This window comes from Artibeus jamaicensis, unplaced genomic scaffold (assembly GCF_021234435.1).
Source record: "Artibeus jamaicensis isolate MK-2021 breed Jamaican fruit bat unplaced genomic scaffold, CSHL_Jam_final contig_2259, whole genome shotgun sequence".
Classification (NCBI taxonomy): Eukaryota; Metazoa; Chordata; class Mammalia; order Chiroptera; family Phyllostomidae; genus Artibeus; species Artibeus jamaicensis.
In genome coordinates, this window is record NW_026521468.1 from 4,857,204 (window position 1) to 4,874,455 (window position 17,252).

The 17,252-nt window shown below is 59.8% G+C and overlaps 1 protein-coding gene across 1 annotated transcript; it reads left to right on the plus strand.

Moving 5' to 3' along the window:
• The first annotated feature begins 352 nt into the window (after positions 1–352).
• Positions 353–16,841, plus strand: NHERF1 (NHERF family PDZ scaffold protein 1). The gene is made up of 6 exons (XM_037167253.2): positions 353–1,047; positions 11,357–11,518; positions 12,266–12,419; positions 14,533–14,573; positions 15,678–15,767; positions 15,998–16,841. Exons 1-6 carry the CDS (start codon positions 586–588, stop codon positions 16,190–16,192), a joined length of 1,104 nt encoding a protein of 367 aa, XP_037023148.2. The 5' UTR covers positions 353–585; the 3' UTR covers positions 16,193–16,841.
• The last annotated feature ends 411 nt before the right edge of the window (positions 16,842–17,252 follow it).

Consider the following 17,252-nt stretch of genomic DNA (forward strand, 5'->3'; position numbering starts at 1 on the left):
AAGGCTGTTAACTTTAGGGTCCTTTACCCACGGATTGGCTCGTTTCAGTCCCCGACACAGGTGGGGAAATCAGAACAGAGCCCGAAAGCCCTTCTGCCCAGTCCTGGGAACTCGCTCCGCCCCTCGCCTCAACTCCGGCTACTTAGTAACAAACACTTCCACTTCCTGAGCCCTCTTTCTTCTGCCGCCGCGGGGCTCGGCGCCCAGCGCAGAGCCCCGCCCCTGCGTGTCCTCATTGGCCGGGGTCTTTCACCCGGGCAGAGTGCCCCCTGCCTTTGTCCTCTGATTGGTCCGAGGTGGTCCACACCCACGGCAAGGCCCCGCCTCCTGAAAAGAGGGGTCGGGGCGGGTTCTGGAACGCTCAGACGCCGCGCGGGGCGGGGATTGGTCGGTAAGTTGTGCTTGAGCTCCTCGCAGTTCGCGGCTTCCCCCGCGCGGACCACCTGCTCGTTCCGCCAGCGCAAAGGTTTCTTGCGGCGCTCCCTCCAGCTTGCCGCTCTGCAGAACTGACAAAAGGGCTGGGTCGTCCGGTCTCCGGCCCCGGACAGCACCCCGCGTCGCACCGCTGAGGCGTCGCAGGGCGAGATGAGCACGGACGCGGCGGCCGGGGCGCCACTGCCCCGGCTCTGCTGCCTGGAGAAGGGTCCGAACGGCTACGGCTTCCACCTGCACGGGGAGAAGGGCAAGGTGGGCCAGTTCATCCGGCTGGTGGAGCCTGGCTCGCCGGCTGAGAGGGCGGGGTTGCTGGCGGGAGACCGGTTGGTGGAGGTGAATGGCGAGAACGTGGAGAAGGAGACCCACCAGCAGGTGGTGAGCCGCATCCGCGCCTCGCTCAATGCCGTACGTCTGCTGGTGGTCGACCCCGAAACGGACGAGCAGCTGCAGAAGCTGGGCGTCCAGATCCGAGAGGAGCTGGTCCGCCCCCAGGAAGGGCCCGGGCAGGCCGAGTCGCCGGCCACCGCCGAGGAGCAAGGGGCTGGCAGCGAAAATGAGGCTCAGGCAGCCGTGCCGGAACCCCGTGAGCCCGAGAAGAGCCATCCGGAGCGCGTAAGTGGGGGCCCAGGTCGGGCGGCGAGTTCGGAACAGCGGTAGAGGGTCATCGGGGAGAGACCCAGGCAGCCCTCACGCCAAGCTCTGCGCCCGCCGTGTCTTTCTGAAACTGGATCCTCGAGGGGGAAACTGCTTCCGCCCGCCTACTGGGCGCACTGGTAGTTGCAGGCTTGGGGCTGCTTCCCACGACCTTCACCCCCTCTCCTCCACACTGGGCTGGGCCTCCGAGCTCTTTTTCCACATGCACCTCTTGTCCCTTGTCCTGTGGAAGTGGGAGTGAGGGACGGCAGCTCAAAAGAGCTCAGCCCCATTTCCTCAGCTCTGTTGGTGGTGTGTCCACGCCAGTGTTTTGGGAAGCCTAATTCAACTCATCCCGCGGCCGGCTTCTCGACCACCCCACTCCCAGCTTCCCCAGAGGTGCCCGCTTCCTCCATGGCCCCTGTGGGTGGTAACTGAAGTTGGGGTGAAGCGAGTTCGGCCCCCACTTCAAAGAGCTGGAGAAATAACGACCCCCTTTCTGCGCTGGGAGGGGAGGGGTGACAGGCAGGGCTCTGTCCCCACCCGCCCTCCGGTGTGCGTATCATCAACTTCAGTCTGCTGGGCTTCATCCCCTCCTGAAAGCCCAACGTGACTTTTAAGAAAAGGAGAAGAAGCCCCACCATCTCAGGGCGATGGGGGGGGGGGTGCGGGTAGGTGGTGCAGAGGCGCTGCCTCCCAGGAGGATTTATGATTCTCAGGAATGTGAGGAGTAAGCGCTAGCTTGTATCTGGGCGCGGGCAGGATGTTGGGGGAGGAGAAAGATGGCTGGGGGGAGGGAGTGGCCGAGTGGCCCTCTGTCCTGCCGGGCCGCGGAGCCTGCTGCAAGTAAGTGGTCTTCCCCAGGCGTCACCTGCCTCACTCCAGTCCCAGGACAGCAAGAAGGCCGGTTGCTTTTTACCCATGTTTGGTGTTTCCCAAAACGACCCCAGTGTCCCCAGAGATTGAAAGGCGAGGTCTCAGGGTGCCAGCTGTGGGAGCAGCTCCTCGGGGCCCATATGGCTGCACCAGCTGTCCACCTGGTGGCAGCATGTGGCACAGGTGTCTGTGGTGTCAGCAGGGGCTTCCCCCTGGACAGAGAAAGGGCACCGTTGGGCCTAAAGGTAGAAGGTGGAGCCAGAGGAGCAACTGATTCAGTGGAAGAAAAGGAAGTGAGGTCACTAGGAGCCCTGTCCAGCCGGACCTGGGTGCTGGGAATGGCAGGGCTGCCAGGCTCCTACTTTCTGCCACTGCCAAGCCGGCACTCACAAGGGTGGGGCAGGGGCCAGAGCACCCCTGCCAGGGTTTAGACACCAGGGAGTTGGAACCCATAACCTCTGGTCCCAGGCAGTTTACTTTGAACTTCGTGCTGAGTGCATTGATTTGCCATGCCTTGTTTTTGGACTTTGCCACTAGCACAAGTAACCCGTCGCGCCCCCACCCCTCACCGCCCTCACGCATTCAGAATTGCATCATGTTAAGCTCCTCCCGTTACCCTTTTGGTTTTGCTGCTGGATGTGGGAGGGCCTGGGGGGAGGTCGAGGACCTCGCACAGGCCTCTCCCCCTCCCCCGTGCAGCCTGGGCTTCCTGCTCTCTCAGTGAGCACAGAATCGGATTCTCCCAGGTGGTGGCGTGACCCCTGCCTTTCCGTGTCAGGCCAGGACACAGGGACAGAACCACCCCTGTCCAGCCCACCAGTCCTGGGAACACTGTTATCAGGCCTCTTGGGGTTTTGGGTCAACAAGCAAATCACAGAACTTCTCTGAACCTTGATCATTCTGTCTGTGAAGTGGGAGGCCTTGGACTACAGTGACACCTGGCCTCTAGAACTTGACAAATAATGGGAAGTCCTCATGCCCGTGTGCGATGCTGCCTTGAGCTCCTTCGTGCCCAGGCATTTGAATGCGAGCTCCGTGCGGCCACCGCCACTAGCCTGGCACACACCCTGTCTACGATGTTAAGTCCCTCCAGTAGGAAATTCCTGTGAAGCCTGGTAGGGTGGGCTTGAAGGTGACCCACCTTGTCGTTGCAAAAAAAATGTTGCTAAACGTCATAAATGGTTTTTCTAAAAGGCCTCTCAGTGGGGGCTTAGTTAAGGTCTCTTCATTGGTTCTCATAAATGAAAAAGGTGTCACTCGGAATAGTGCCATGTAAAGAGTGGGTGGCAGGTGACATGTCACTGGTAAGACCAGCCTGGGTCAGGAATGACACAGGGCAGAGGGTGGGGGGGGACCTGTAGTTCTGGTGTAGGAGGAGGGGGAAGTGTACTTCCAGCTCTGCCCACCTTTGGTGATGCTTTCCCCACCTCCGCCCATGGGGGGAAGGGCAGCGGCACCCCTGCTCAGAACCTTGCAATCACAGGGGGGGACCTAAACCCTTGAGCTTGGTGCCCGGCACTGTGGCGGCTGGGCAGGCCTAAGCCAGCTCAGCTGGACTCGCTGGGCTGCCTCCAAACCTCTCTAAGCCTCCGCTTCCTCTTATGTAAGTTGGGGGCGACAGTGCTGCCTTGCAGGGCTGGTGGGATTACTCGAGGATGTCTGTTAAGCTCGGTGCCTGGCACTAACTGCTCAGAAAACATTGGTTGTTGGTATTTGAATTAATAAATATTTCACAGCAATTGTTGCCCCATCCATGGGGCAAAGAGCCCTGGATCTGCCTCCCTCGTTGGGCGAGTGCAGCTGCAGCCACACCTGACGCTCAGTCTGTGCTCCGTCGGGGGGTTGCTCGTGTTGGATAATCACGTTGTCCACAGCCCTTCACTGTCTGGCAGCCTGCTTCTCCCACCTGCCCTCCGGTGTCCACCCCACCACAGGAGCACACCATTTTGGCTCGGCCTTTGCAACTTCACACCTGCTCTCCTTCAGCCCCTCCTCCACGGGGCCTCTCTGGAAGGCCACTCACCTTCTCCCGCTCCCGAATGTACATCTTTTATTGCTCTGAACTCACAGGCTTTGAATCCTCTGTTTCTGATCTCAGTCGCTGCATGGTGAGTCCCCAGGGCAACACGCGTGGCTTCTTTGTGTTTATATCCCCAGTGCTGTGCCTGGCGCCTGCTAGGGAGGGGCCCAAGCAGTATTTCGGAATTAGTGAATCAATGCACAACAGCTACCAGGGACCTTTGTCCTAACATCATCTCAGTGCGGCGCAGTGGGGCCTGTTTATGCTTCAACACACCCAGAGATCAGAGTTCCAGAGAGAACCTGCCCATTCCGTTTTCTTGCCAACTAGCAGCTTCCATTTGGAAATCAGAAAGCCCCAAGCCTGGCCTTTGGGATCATCTCTGCCGACCCACGGGCTCTGGGCCCCTGCGAGCCTCAGCCTCCACCTCTCTGAAATGGGACCCCAGCACCTGTCCTGCAGGGTCGCTGTGGGGGGTGTGGATTTGAGTGCCCAGTTTGGGGTGGTTTCCTGCCAGACCTGACCCCGATCCCAGAGGCAAAGATGGCGCAGGCACCCCAGGTAACATGGTGGGTGGATGGGGACAATTAGCTGGCAGCCTAGCAACCTCGTCCCCATTTCTGGAGGACAGAACAGGGTTTGAACTGCCAGATGTTGGATTTGAAATGGACAGGGCATGTGTTCTCTTGTGGCTGGTTCCTCCTCTTAAGCCACGTTTCTGGGGTCTCTTTACCCCCTGGTCTAGCTCCTGGCTCTTACCCTCAGGGTGTGTCTTGGCGCCACCCTTGCTCTGACTGCCCGCACATCCATCTGGTCGCCCAACTGGGTTGTGCTCGGGGACCTGACTCTCAGGCTGGGGGTCTCTGCCCATCTAAGTGGCACACACTCAGGGCTACTTGAACCATCTCCCTGCAAGGGTCCATGTCACTGAGCCCTTTTGGCCAGGACTCCCAGGCACTCCTGTCCCCAGCAGTGACCTTCACGCACGTGAAAACTGCCTGAAGAGTCAGGCTCTTCAACCCATCCCTGCACATGGGTTGGGCTGGGTGGGGAAGCTGGTGACTAAGTACCTTCACCCCCAGATTCTAAGAATCCACCCTTGCTATCTCCCAACTACCCTATAACCCAAAGGGCTTCACGGTCGGCCTTGACTGTTGGCCTTGGCCTTCCTTTCCCCGTTCCTTGGGATAAGACAAAGTCATCATGTCCCCAGACCCCTAGGCACTGTTTAGGTTTCCGCCCTAGAAAAGGGCAAGTGATACAATTCCCCGAGGTCCAGGTTCAAAGTGCTGCTCTGCAAGCTGTGTGATTGCCCTGCGCCCTGTTGGAGGAGGTTGTGGGTGGGGATTTGGAAGAGTGTTTGGGGCTGATGGCCAAGTGGTTGAGAGCTAGCCCTCCAGGACCTAAGCAAACCGGTGCCACTGCCCCTGGCGACACATGGCCCTTAGTCCTCGAAATGTGCGAGTCCACACGGAGCTGGGGGGCTAGGACAGAGGGAAAGAGGAAGAATGAGTAACCTTGAAGATGGGTTCACGTTGAAAGGGTAATATTTTGGACTTAGTGTGTTAAATAGGATATTATAATCAGTTTCTCTTGTTTCTTTTTACTTTTTAATGTGGCTACTAGAAAATGTTTCATTAGCCCTGGCTGGTTGTAGCTCAGTGGATTGAGCGAGGGCCTGTGAACCAGAGGATCGCGGTTCAATTCCCAGTCAGGGCACATGCCTGGGTTGCAGGCCAGTTCCCAGCAGGGGACGCACGAGAGGCAACCATACATTGATGTTTCTCTCCCTCTCTCCTTCCCTTCCCCTCTAAAAGTAAAAAAATAAAATAAAATAAATCTTTTAAAAAAGGAAAATGTTTAACTAGCTATGCTAAAACACAAAATTCGACCAAGCAAATTTGAAGATCAGATTGGTTTTATTAAGCAATTCATGGGGTGGCGAGCACACAATACGAGAGAGATAATGTGTTATATAGAATTGTACATGTGAAGCCCACATAATTTTATTAACCAATGCCACGCCAATAGATTCCGTTTCTTTAAAAGGGGTTCATGCATTGGGCAGCATTCCGTGTAACAACTAGAAGGGAGCTCTGAGGGGCCATATGAAGCGGAAGATTCTATAGGAAGGGCAGCGCGAGGGAACCATTGACCAGAGAAAAGATTATTTGGGGGCTTGACATCTTTCCCTTGGGAAGGGATTTTATCACGCATGTTGCCTCTTTGTGCTTGCCCAGAAAATTCCAGACTGGTTGATTAAGATTACACGTCTTGGGGAGGTTGAAACTGCAATTAGATTAGGTGTTAAGTCTAGGCATAGTGTCATGGGTTATTACCATGAGTGACGCCATATTGGGCCTGTGGGTTTTCTTCCTTGAACACCTACCTACATGACTGGCATTGTATTTGTATCGGAAAGCACTGGTCTAGATCTGCGCCCAGAGCTTGCCTTCTCCTACCAGCTATGTGTACTTGAGCAATGTACCTGCTCTCTTTGAATGTGAGTTTCTTCATCTGTGGAATGAGGGCAATAATTCCTTCCTTGCAAGGCTATAATTAGCTTTTAATGAGAAAATGCACACCAAGCCCTAGTGCAGTGCTTGGCACATAGTAAGTGCTCAGTAACAATAGCTGCTATTTGTCATTTCAATAGAGCCCCAATTTCACAAGCTCCCTAAATGTTCTTCCATAGTAGCCTCTTGGGACAGCCCCTGGTGTTAAATCGAACAACTTCTGAGAGGAAGAGGGTGAGGGATGAAGAGGCCTGGCGGTAGCGTTGCCTGCTGGGCAAGCAGGCGTGGGGTGGCCATCCTGGAAGGTGGCCAGCCAGGCAGCAGCCCAGGTACCAGCCTGCGCCGTCCCAGCCTTGCCCAGCACTGGGGAGACCTCGGCCAGATTCCCCCTCAGTGCCTCTGGGGAGAGTACCCGGAGAAGAGAGAAGAGAGCCGGAGGGGGGCCTCTGGCTCAGGGGCCCTGCTTGGGGCTGTGGGAGAAGCAGCCCCACCATAGTTTATGGCTCCCTTCTGGAATGCCCCCTGCGGGGCTCCAGAAAAGGGCCTTTCCTCTGAGAAACAGGAAGTTCAAGATCGCAGGCTAGGAGCAGCTCCCTTTGTGCGAGTGGAGGTGTCTAACAGTCCTCAGCCTGCAGAGAGCGTGCAGAGGTCCCGTAGGTGCAATGGAGCCGAATCGGGGCCTGAGGGCACGGGTCGGTGGCAGCCAAGCCCTGTGGACCTTGGGCTTGGAGAAGATCCCTTCAGCCTAGAGCTATGGACGCCAGCCAGTGGTCTGAGCTCCTGGTCACTCCCCAGCCTGCCCTGAGGACAATACCCCCACGTTCCCGTGACAGGTCCCCCAGGCAGGGCCAGCTCTCTGCATCCTGGCTTCCCCGAAGAGCTGGCACCGGCCCAAGCCTGTCTCCAGAGTCCTGCGGAATGGACCAAGCTGCCTCCCAGGGCAGCCTCGGCCCCTCACTCTCACTCAGCACACCCTCCTCCTACCCCCACTAGAACAGCCAGGGCCCTTCCCTCCTTCACCCCCATCTCCTCCTCGACCACCCTGGGGTTGGGGCCAATTTCTCTGTATGAGGCAACAGGACACTGTCCTTAGGTACATAAACAAGAGCCCTGGGCTGGGGCCGGGCTGGGGGAAGGGCAGTCTTGGGAGGTAAGAATCTCTCTCTATTGTCCCCCTGCTACGGGAAACAGCCTGGCTGTTCTTTGTAGGGCTTTTCACCATGGCACCGGCCAGGGAGGGGATGGCCCGTGGGGCGTTGGCCCCCCAGCCATCCTCCAAGAGGAGGAATAGGGAGCGGCTCTGGGCCTGGTCCCCAGAGACAGTCACTGGGATTAGGGTATCGACTTTCCCCAGCTTTCCAGGTGGCTGTTGGTGGTGCCTATTGAATTCCGTGCCCGCCATCCGCTCCCTGGGCTGCGTGGGTGGAGGTGACTGGGCGGCCACTCGGGTGGGGCCGGGCTCCCCCGGGGGGGGAGGGGCGCAGGGGGCGGGGGGAGAGGAAGGTAGGCCTGGGACCGGGTCTGGAACAACCCGAGAACCTGTGAGTGGGAGAAGGTCCCAGGAGTCTGGAGCCAGCTCTCCTGGCAGGGTGTGTTCCAGAAAGTGGGTCTGGTGTTTTCTAGGAGTGAGAGACTAAGGCTCGTCCAGCCCACGAGCTGCCCACTAGCAACCATGGGCTCGTGCTCCTTCCCCTCGCGTCCAGGTCTCTGCCAGGCTCCTCACTGAGTGGACCCTGGGTGTTGCTCCCGGGCAGTCCTCATCCCTGGGGGGCCTGCCTGAGGCTCTGAACCCCCAGGGACATGTTCTTTTTGAAGTGACCCCCCCCCACTCCAGCTCTGCACCCCTCAAGCACGGGCTTGAGGCTCCTCCTGAACTCCTTGGGCCACACAGCAGGTCCCAGATGGCCTGGATATGCCATTTGCCCCCTTCCCCCTGGGAGCCATCTCTTTGTGTGCCAGCTCCGGGGTCAAGGGGCCAAGCCCGGGCACAGTACCTGGTCCTTACTGGTCCTTCCCCATCTTCTCTGCACCGGGCCAGCCCCACAGGGCTGCCTGCGCCCCCGCCACCTGCCACCCACCCCCGAGCCAAGGCTGCCTCCTGGGAATCCTGTCAATACCAGCCTCCACCCAGGATGGGATGGGCAACTCAGCAGCTGGCCATGACACCTCCTAGTGACAGCTGGGGGAGCCTGTGAGGCCTCCCCTGTCGGGAGGGAGCCCCCAGGGACTGGGGGAGGGGGGGATGGTGCTAGATGGGGCTCTGTAGGTATCTGAAAACTTCAGGAAACTACCTGGGGTTTGCTGCCCAGCTGCCCAGCCACCGCAGAGAGCAATGGGGTGGGTCCCAATGCAGGGGAAGGGAGTTGTGGGACCCTGAGCCCCTCCGTCTGCACCCCTCATTTCTTCCGTCCTCATGACTTGGTGCCGGCAGAGGGGAATGAGGCTCAAAGCAGGCCTTCCAGGTTTAAGAGCAGGTCAGCAGGCAAGGGGGTCCTGGGGTGAAGTGGAGGATCATTGTGGGGACCCAGAGCACAGAGACCCGGGCCCAAACGTGGGCGTCAAGAGACAGCTGGGGCAGCCTTGCCAGCCCCAAGAGCACACAGGCTGCTCCCCACCCCCAGCCCAGGCCTGCTCACTGGCCCTGCCAGCGCCTGTCCCCAGCTCAGGCTTAGCTCTGGCTGCAAGAGAGCTCTGAGCACCCGGAAGGAAGGCTGTGGTTTCATCAGCTCCCAAGCCCCTCCCAGCAGAGACTGCAGGCACCTCAGGGAGAGACTTGGTGTTTATGACTCCTGCTGAGTCTCCCACTCCAAGTGGGCCTCCTCCAAGTCAGGACTTGGGTGTCGAAGGGCCAGCTCACAGGTGGTGGAAGGGACATGGGCTCCGAGTGGAGACAGGGTCAGAGTTTTGGCTCCTCCACTGTAAAGCTGAGTGACGGCAGGCCGTGGACAGACCATCTCGAGTCTCAGTTGCTCCATCTTGCCTACGGTTGCTATAGGAAGGCTCTTTGCAGGGAGGGGAGGCAGGGGGAGGCAGAGCCTTCGGAGCCGCCCCTCCCTCCGCACTCTTGGGAGCGCTGTGGAGCTCAGCTCTGCTGGGGCAGAAAGCTGAGCCTGCCCTGGTGGTGGCAGCTGGTCAGACCTGTTCCTGCTCACCTGGCCTGGGGGAGGGCAGGCTGGCAGCTTGGCCAAGGGATTAGCTGGAGGGGAGAAGAGCCTTGCTCACACCCGGAACAAGATCTCTTTGGAGCGCTGTGGCTGGCCTGCTAAGCAGGCTTCGGCTGGGCACGCTGCTGTGGGCGCTGCCGGACAGGAGGGGGTGCGGGGGGCTGGGAGGAGGGGGGTCCTGGGGCCCGTCACCTAGATGAGGGCCCAAAGGCCCAGGTGTCAGCCAGCTGTCCTTCCTGTCTCAGCCTCTCCACACCACCTCCCCCCACCCCGTCAACATCCGGAAGCACAGAAAGATCTGCCACAGCAATTAAAGGAAAGCAACGTCACCCTCTTGGCCACCCCCTGAGAGTGGAGGGGTGGGGACAGCAGCGCCACGGGTGGCACTGCCTCCTGGGCTTGGCAGGTTGGGGCACATGGGCTGGCAGCCCTCCTCACCTTCCCCACCCACCCTTTTGCCTTCTGCCCTCCCTGCTGGGGACTAGGGTTTCGGAGCAGCCTGGCCCCCCACCCCCCAGAATCTCACTTCTCACTTTCATTTGACCGTCCTTGAGTATTTGTAACAGCGGGAAAGCCTGCGCAGGCACAGTGGTTTCACAGGTGTTGGGTGTTCCCTGGTGAGCCACCTTGAGCGAGCCTGGGGCCAGGCGGCACATTAGAGTGGTCTCAGTGAGGATCCTGAGGCTCTGAGAAGCACAGGACTTCCCTCAGTCACACACACGGTGGGGAGGCCGGAACCCCAGCCAGGGCCTTGGCTCCAGCCATCACTCGTTACCTGGCATCTGGGGGGTAACCTGGAGCGCACAGGCTGGCTGCCGTGGCCCTGCCCCAGGACTCGGGGGAGGGGGACCCCGAGTCAGTCGTAGTGCTCACACTTCCGTGTCCTGCCCGCCCCGTCATGCACTTGGGTCCTGGGACTGCAGCTTCTACGTCCAGCGGCATCCGCTGCACCAAGCATGGCGAAGCCGTCGCCGTGCAGGTCGGCGCACTCCTGGAGGACTGCAGGGTGTCTGAGGTTCTGTTGTTGCCTTTGTCCTCTCCGCTCGACTAGTCTCGGTTCTGCCGGTGGAGTGTTCTTGTCCTGTCCGGACCCCTGGCTGTACCTCCTTTTGGCCTGTGGTCGGTGGCCACCTGGTTCCCTTTGGCTGGGCCACTGGGCTTGGCGGAGGACAGATGGGGGCTGGGAGCCATGGGTGAAAAAGGCTTTACTATAAACATGCTGACTAACTTTCAGTAAACACCTGGTCCTGCCTCCTGCTGCAGAGGGGAGCCTGATGGGGCGGGGGCCCCAAAACGCAGGGCTGGACTGAGGGGAGCCCAGTGTGGCTGCAGCCGTGGCCCGGACACGAGACCTATCAAAAGGGCACAGGCAGGTCACTCTTGGGCACTCAGACATAATCTAAGGTGATTAACCTCAAAATGTCCAAAGAGGAGGGGCTTGAGCTGACCTGTTCCCACCTCTCATTCGCCAGAAGAGAAAACTGAGGCTTGGACGGGGGCCTTGTTGCCCAGGACCTCCTCCCAGTTTGCTGCAACGCAGGGTCCCCACCCGGGTCTTCTGAGGCCCAGACCAGCATTCTCTCCGTTGTGGTGGAGGGTCTCAGCTGACCTGCCTAGTACCAGAGCTTACTTGGCAAGAGCTGGCATCAGGCGCAGGGAGAATAGGACCCAGGACACAGTGGAATGACAGGGACCCTGCTTTATCCCCCCAGCGTGAGCTTCGGCCCCGGCTCTGCACCATGAAGAGGGGTCCCAATGGCTACGGCTTCAACCTGCACAGCGACAAGTCCAAACCAGGCCAATTCATCCGGTCGGTGGACTCAGACTCGCCCGCCGAGGCCTCGGGGCTCCAGGCCCAGGACCGTATTGTGGAGGTAGGACTTTTCACCTGCTTCCCAGGTTCCTCCTTCCTGACCCCTTCCCACAGATACGGCCAGCTCCCTGAGACGCCGGAGGGAGAGGTGGCGGGGAGGGAGAGGTGGTGGACCACGGGCAGGAGGGAGGGAAGGAGAGAGGTGAGGTGTGGGCAGAGGGGGTGATCTTTCCCACCCCCACCTTTCCTGGGCTCTTCCTCCCCTAGGAGACACACCTGGCAGCCCATGATTGGCCCACCCATCCAGGCAGATGTCCGGGCCACCCCTAAGTTTCCATGCTAAGCACAGGGTTGGGGTGGGAGGATGAAATCTGTCTCCTAAGAAACGTGAACTAAATGCCTTGGGCAGGACCCAGAATCTCAGCCCTAGAACTTAGCGCTGGAAGATCAGCTCTCCCAAGGCTTCTCGTTTTACGTGTGAGCAAACCAACAGCCCAGAGGGGGAAGTCAGACGGCCAGGACACGGAGAAGCTGGGGTGCAGCCCGGGCCTCCAGACCCTTCCTGGCCCGTTGGTCCCAGCTGTGTTTGTTTAGTCTCGTCTGGATATTTTCTTTGGCTTTTCCCACGTGTCCTGCCTCCTTCTGACTATAAAGTGGGAGGACCACTTGGCCTCCTTCAGGACTCCACAGGCAAGGGGGGCTCGGTGTCCCCAGATTGCCAACTGACTGAAGACAAAGGATTATCTCCTTGCCCTACCCCTCCCCAAGAACTGAGAGCTATGCTGGTAACTGCGCCCCCCACCCACAGGTGAACGGGGTCTGCATGGAGGGCAAGCAGCATGGGGACGTGGTGGCTGCCATCAAGGCTGGTGGCGACGAGACCAAGCTGCTGGTGGTGGACAAGGAGACCGATGAGTTTTTCAAGAAATGCAAAGTGATTCCATCTCAGGAGCACCTGGATGGTGAGCTGGGTGGGGTGGCTGGAGACCCCCTAGGCGAGGGGTGCTGGCCAGGGTGCTGGACTGGACTGGGCCCCAGGTAAGGGGTGACAGCATCTTGCTTTGCTGCTCCCTTCCTCTCCTTCGGGGAGGCCAAGGGGTGTGGGGTGGGAGAGAGTGGGGCCCAGCTAGTGTCCGGAGAGGAAGTGGGATCCGCCTGGGTTTTCTGAGGATGGCATGTGACATGGAGCTGGCAGGAGGGGTAGTGAGATGGGACCGAGCTGCTGCGGCCCCGGCCAGAGTCGAAGCCTCGAAAGGAGGCCCAGCCCCTCCCCTCCGGCACGTTTTTCAGGGCCGAACTCAAGGAAAGGGTTAACTCTGGGGAGGCTTCCAGCCTTTGCCTGGTCGGATCAGAGTCCAATGGGGGCCCAGTGCCTCCCCTCCCTTCTCTCAGGTCGTCTTGGAAACCCAGGCTTGCCGGCTCTAAAGAGCAGGGTCCCCCCTCTGCCCCTGCACTCCCCATCCCCCACCACCTCCCTGCCAGGCCTGGCACCTCCCCTTGCCCAACTCCAGCGAAGAGGGGGCTGGGCTGCTACACCAGGGCAAGGGGGGCGCGAAGCAGCACTCTGCTCCCTGGCCTGCACTTCCTTCCTGGGAAGGTGGCTGGGGGTTTGGGGTAGCTCTTTGCTCTTTGCTCTTTGCAATGGGTGGAGCCTCCCTGAGGGTGTAAGGTGGGGGGTAGGGTGGGACAGGGGGGGTCCACGTGAAAGCCCTGACGCAGACTTGGATCCCAAGCTAAAGGAGCCCAATGGGGAGGCCCCAGCCCTATCTAGCCCAGTCCAGGGTGCTAGGAGTTGCTGGAAGGGGGAGATGGGTTAGTTGGGAGTCCCTAGCAGACTTGGCATGCGAGATGGGAGGCCACCTCCCCCTTGTCTCCCAAGTTCAAGGAAACCAGGTAACTTGGATAATGCCCTTCCTCAGTGAGGGGGACACTGAGACCCAGAAAGCCCCAGCCTTGCTCTTGGGGACATGACATGAGGAAGACACAGCTGAGACCTGAATTCCACTCTGACCTTCAAACACGTCCCCTGCCTCCCCCAGCCTCCCCCTCGGCACTGGTCATCAGCCCCCACACCCCACCCTCTCTGGCTCTGGCGGGACAGGAAGAGCCCTGAGAACTGGGGTGACAGCAGCCCCCAGCTGGGCAGAGAACCCGCTCAGGGACAGGTCTCCCCAGTGTCCCTCCTGGTTTCTCTAGGGTGGAGTCTTCTGCCCATTCCTCCCAACAGATGGGACTGGGGGCACCCCACAGAGAGGGGTGCCCCCCGCCCTCGCGGCCCCCGGGGCTTCACACTGACCACTGTGAGGCAGCCCGGAGATGGTGGGGAAGGGCTGGCGTGGGGGCCGTGGGAGAGTGAGCGTCCCTGTGTCCTCAGAGTCCCCTGCCTGGCCACTGCGGGGAGGCCAAAGGCACTGGAAGGGAGGAGAGGGGAGAGTCAGGCACGCCCGCCTGCCGGGCCGCAGTCCAGGGCACAGGGACAGGTGGACACAGACGTTTAGCTAAGAGCTCAGAAGAAACCCGCCCAGGCTGACCAGCCCCCCTTGTAGCCACGTGGGGCCTATGCCCCGAGTGAGCCTGGGGGGGCCACCCCAGGCCAGTGTTCTCTCCCTGCCCCTCCTGTCTGCTCATCGCCACTCTGGCCAGTAGGAGGCGGGTTCCAGGCAGCCGGCCGGGAATTTCAACCCCGTCTGGGACAATGCTTTTCTCAGGCAGCTGAGGACACGTTAGTGGTTCATGAGGTTAACTCAGTAGGCAGAGACCAGCCTATTTTGTTGTTTTGTTTTGTTTTTTTAATGACATTGGGCAGAATATACCAAAGAGCATTGCAATGAGTGAGGGTGAGGTTTGGGGGTGTGGTGAAGGCAGATTGTTGTGTGAGAGCTTCCCTACATCACACGCTGTTTTGTGGGCGCCGGGTCATCAGTGGCCGCTGTGCTTAGAGTGAGTTGCAGTCAAGACTGGTAACCAGGGACCCAGGAGGAAGACCTGGCCCTGGGCCTGCCCCGCACCCCGCACCTCCTCCCCGCCCACACTCCCCGAGCCTCTCGACTCACCTCTGCTTTTTTCCTTCACTAGGTCCCTTGCCCGAGCCCTTTACCAACGGGGAGATCCAGAAGGTAAAGGCAGACCCCGAACTCTTCTCCGGCTCCCAGCCCAGGGGCTGCGGGACAAGGGGAGAAGGTGGCGTGGCTGGGAGGACAGCCTGTCTCGGGCTGAAACTCCAGTTTCCAAACTGCTCCCTCCTGAGCTCCGCACTCCGTACCTGCCGGGGTGTGCCCTTGGCCCGCCTAGGACCAAGGCTGTCCGGAGCGAGAGGCCCAGCACGCCCCTCTGCCGCCCACCATCCTGGGTGACAGGCCCCGCCTCCAACGCCCCACCACACAGAAGAGGCCATTCTTCCCCCCAAGAACAGAGCTTCAGTGTCTGGCCGCATGCTGCCAGGCTACTTCCAGTCTGGGTTAGAAGAACAAAGCCCCTCGGCCCCTCCTCCCTTCCAGGCAGAAGGGAAGGGAAGGGGGTGGAGGCTGGGGAAGGGATGGCGGCCCGCTGCCAGCCGAGGCCACAGAGAAGCCCGGGCGGGGTTCTGAACGCCAAGCTGAAGCCACAACCAAGGCCTTGCTCAGGGACAGACCCACCGACCACAGAGGGAAGCTCTCCGCAGGGTCCGCTTAACGTCTGTCCTGCACCAGGGCCTCTTGCTGGGAGACGCAGCTGGGAGTGGTGGGGGGGACCTGGGGCACCTGAACCTTCTGGCTCCAGCTGTGGGTGTACAACCTCATTCACCTTATTCCTTTGAAGCCCTTCTTGGCTGCTTTAGGGTCACAGTTTCGGGATTCCTGGGGTCAAGTCCAAGTGATACTCAGGTGGGCCACAGGAGATTCAGGGAACACCACAGGGTTTCCCGTGTCAAGTGGAGGTCTCCAGTGTCTCCACGCCCCAGGAGGCCCCTCCTCGGTCACTGGCCCAAAAGGCGAGTCAGTCCTGAGGGCTAATCCCTCAATGGTCCCTCCCAGCTGGAAGCAGGCTGCCCTGCCGTCCTCGGAGGAACGTGAAGATATAGGGCCCCCAAGGGCTCAGTCAGGCCTTCAGCTGAGGGGTAGGTGGCAAGGGTTCAAGTGGAGTTCTCAGATGAGGCACCTGTCTTCCCTGGAATCTCCCCGTCCCGCCCAGGCCTTCCCCAGCCCACCCCCACCAACCCACAGCTGTCCTCTCTCTGCCAGGAGGACAGTCGTGAAACCCTGAGCAAGGCGGCCTCTGAGAACCCCAGGCCAGTCCTAGCAAGATCCGCCTCCAGTGACACCAGCGAGGAGGTAGGCTGGCCCGATGGATGAGGAGTGGCCCTGGGTTGCTGTACCCCATTCCCCTGCCCCACTCGTGCCTGGCGCGCCAGTCTGCCCTGGAGGTCACATGCTGAGCCACGTTCCATTCTTGTGACCTGGCTCCCCTGGGCACGGCCCCAAGGGAGCCACCGCACCAAGCTGGAGGCCCAGGGCTTCGCACGGGGCACTGACTCCCGCTCTCTGCCTTCTCTCTTCTGCAGCTGAACTCCCAAGACAGCCCCAAGAAACAGGACTCCACGGCACCCTCATCTACCTCCTCTTCCTCCTCCGACCCCATCCTGGACTTCAACATCTCCCTGGCCATGGCCAAGGAGAGGGCCCACCGGAAGCGCAGCAACAAGCGGGCCCCGAAGATGGACTGGAGCAAGAAAAACGAACTCTTCAGCAACCTCTGAGCACCTCCCCCAGCCCCGGGAAGCGGGAAGGCTGGGCCCACACCCCGACCCCACCCACTCACCCCCAAATGGCAAACCGATCAGCACCAGCATGCCCCCTCCTGGCAAACCTGATTCTTCTAGAGAGCCATGTTATCCCCTCACCTCCGAGAAAGTGAATGTTTTCCTGTCCTAACCCCAATCAAAAAGCAGACTCTGTCCCCTCCTTTTCCTCACTGAGTGCTTCAGCCCACTAAGTGTCCCCTTGCCACCACACCTGGGATGTCACTGGGACCTGCACCAAGCGAGGATCAAGGGACCAGGCGAGAGGTTGTGACCCAAGTGATGACCAGGTCTAGGGTTGGTCTGGGACGGGATTGCAGCAGCCGCATCATCCCGAGGGCTGTGGGTTGGGCATTTTCTTTTCATTCGTTTGATTTTAAGAGTTCAGTATCGCAGAGTAGAGGGTTTTTTATCTCCCAATTAACGTGATTTTCCAGGCTGTTGCGCCCGAGCCTGGCAGCAGCCTTGGCCTTCAACTTGTTTCTACTCTCAGTGCAGAAACTCTGGCAGGTGGGGGGTGGTTTGGGCACCCCCTGCCCAGCCCTGAGCCAGACACCACCATTGTAAGAAAACTCCATCAGAAATCTAACTGGTTTCTCCAAACTGCCTCAGCCTCTGTGTCTTCCTTGAGAACTGTCCTGGCCTGGGAAGAGGGGGCAAACCTGTGTCCCTGGTAGCCTCTGGCTGAGGGTAGGGTACAGCTGGAGGGAGAGAATGGTCCAGAATGGGGGGCCGGAAGTGGGTGGCTTCAGCCGGGGGGCGTTGGGCTGGTTTCCAGCTGTCCTGGTACCCCACCCACCCAGCTTCCCCGTGCTTCCCCCGGTGGGGTGGTCTAATGCACAGGCAGGCTGGGGCCTTTGCCAGATGTCAATCCAGGGACTTAGGAGCCCAGACCCACAGGCTGAGCGGGCTCTGTGCCTGCCTCCAATTTCAGGGGCTCTGGAAGTGTGGAGCCTGATTGAGTATGAAGACTTTAATCTCGCCCTCTGTCAGTGGGGTGCAGGATTCCCAGCGGTGG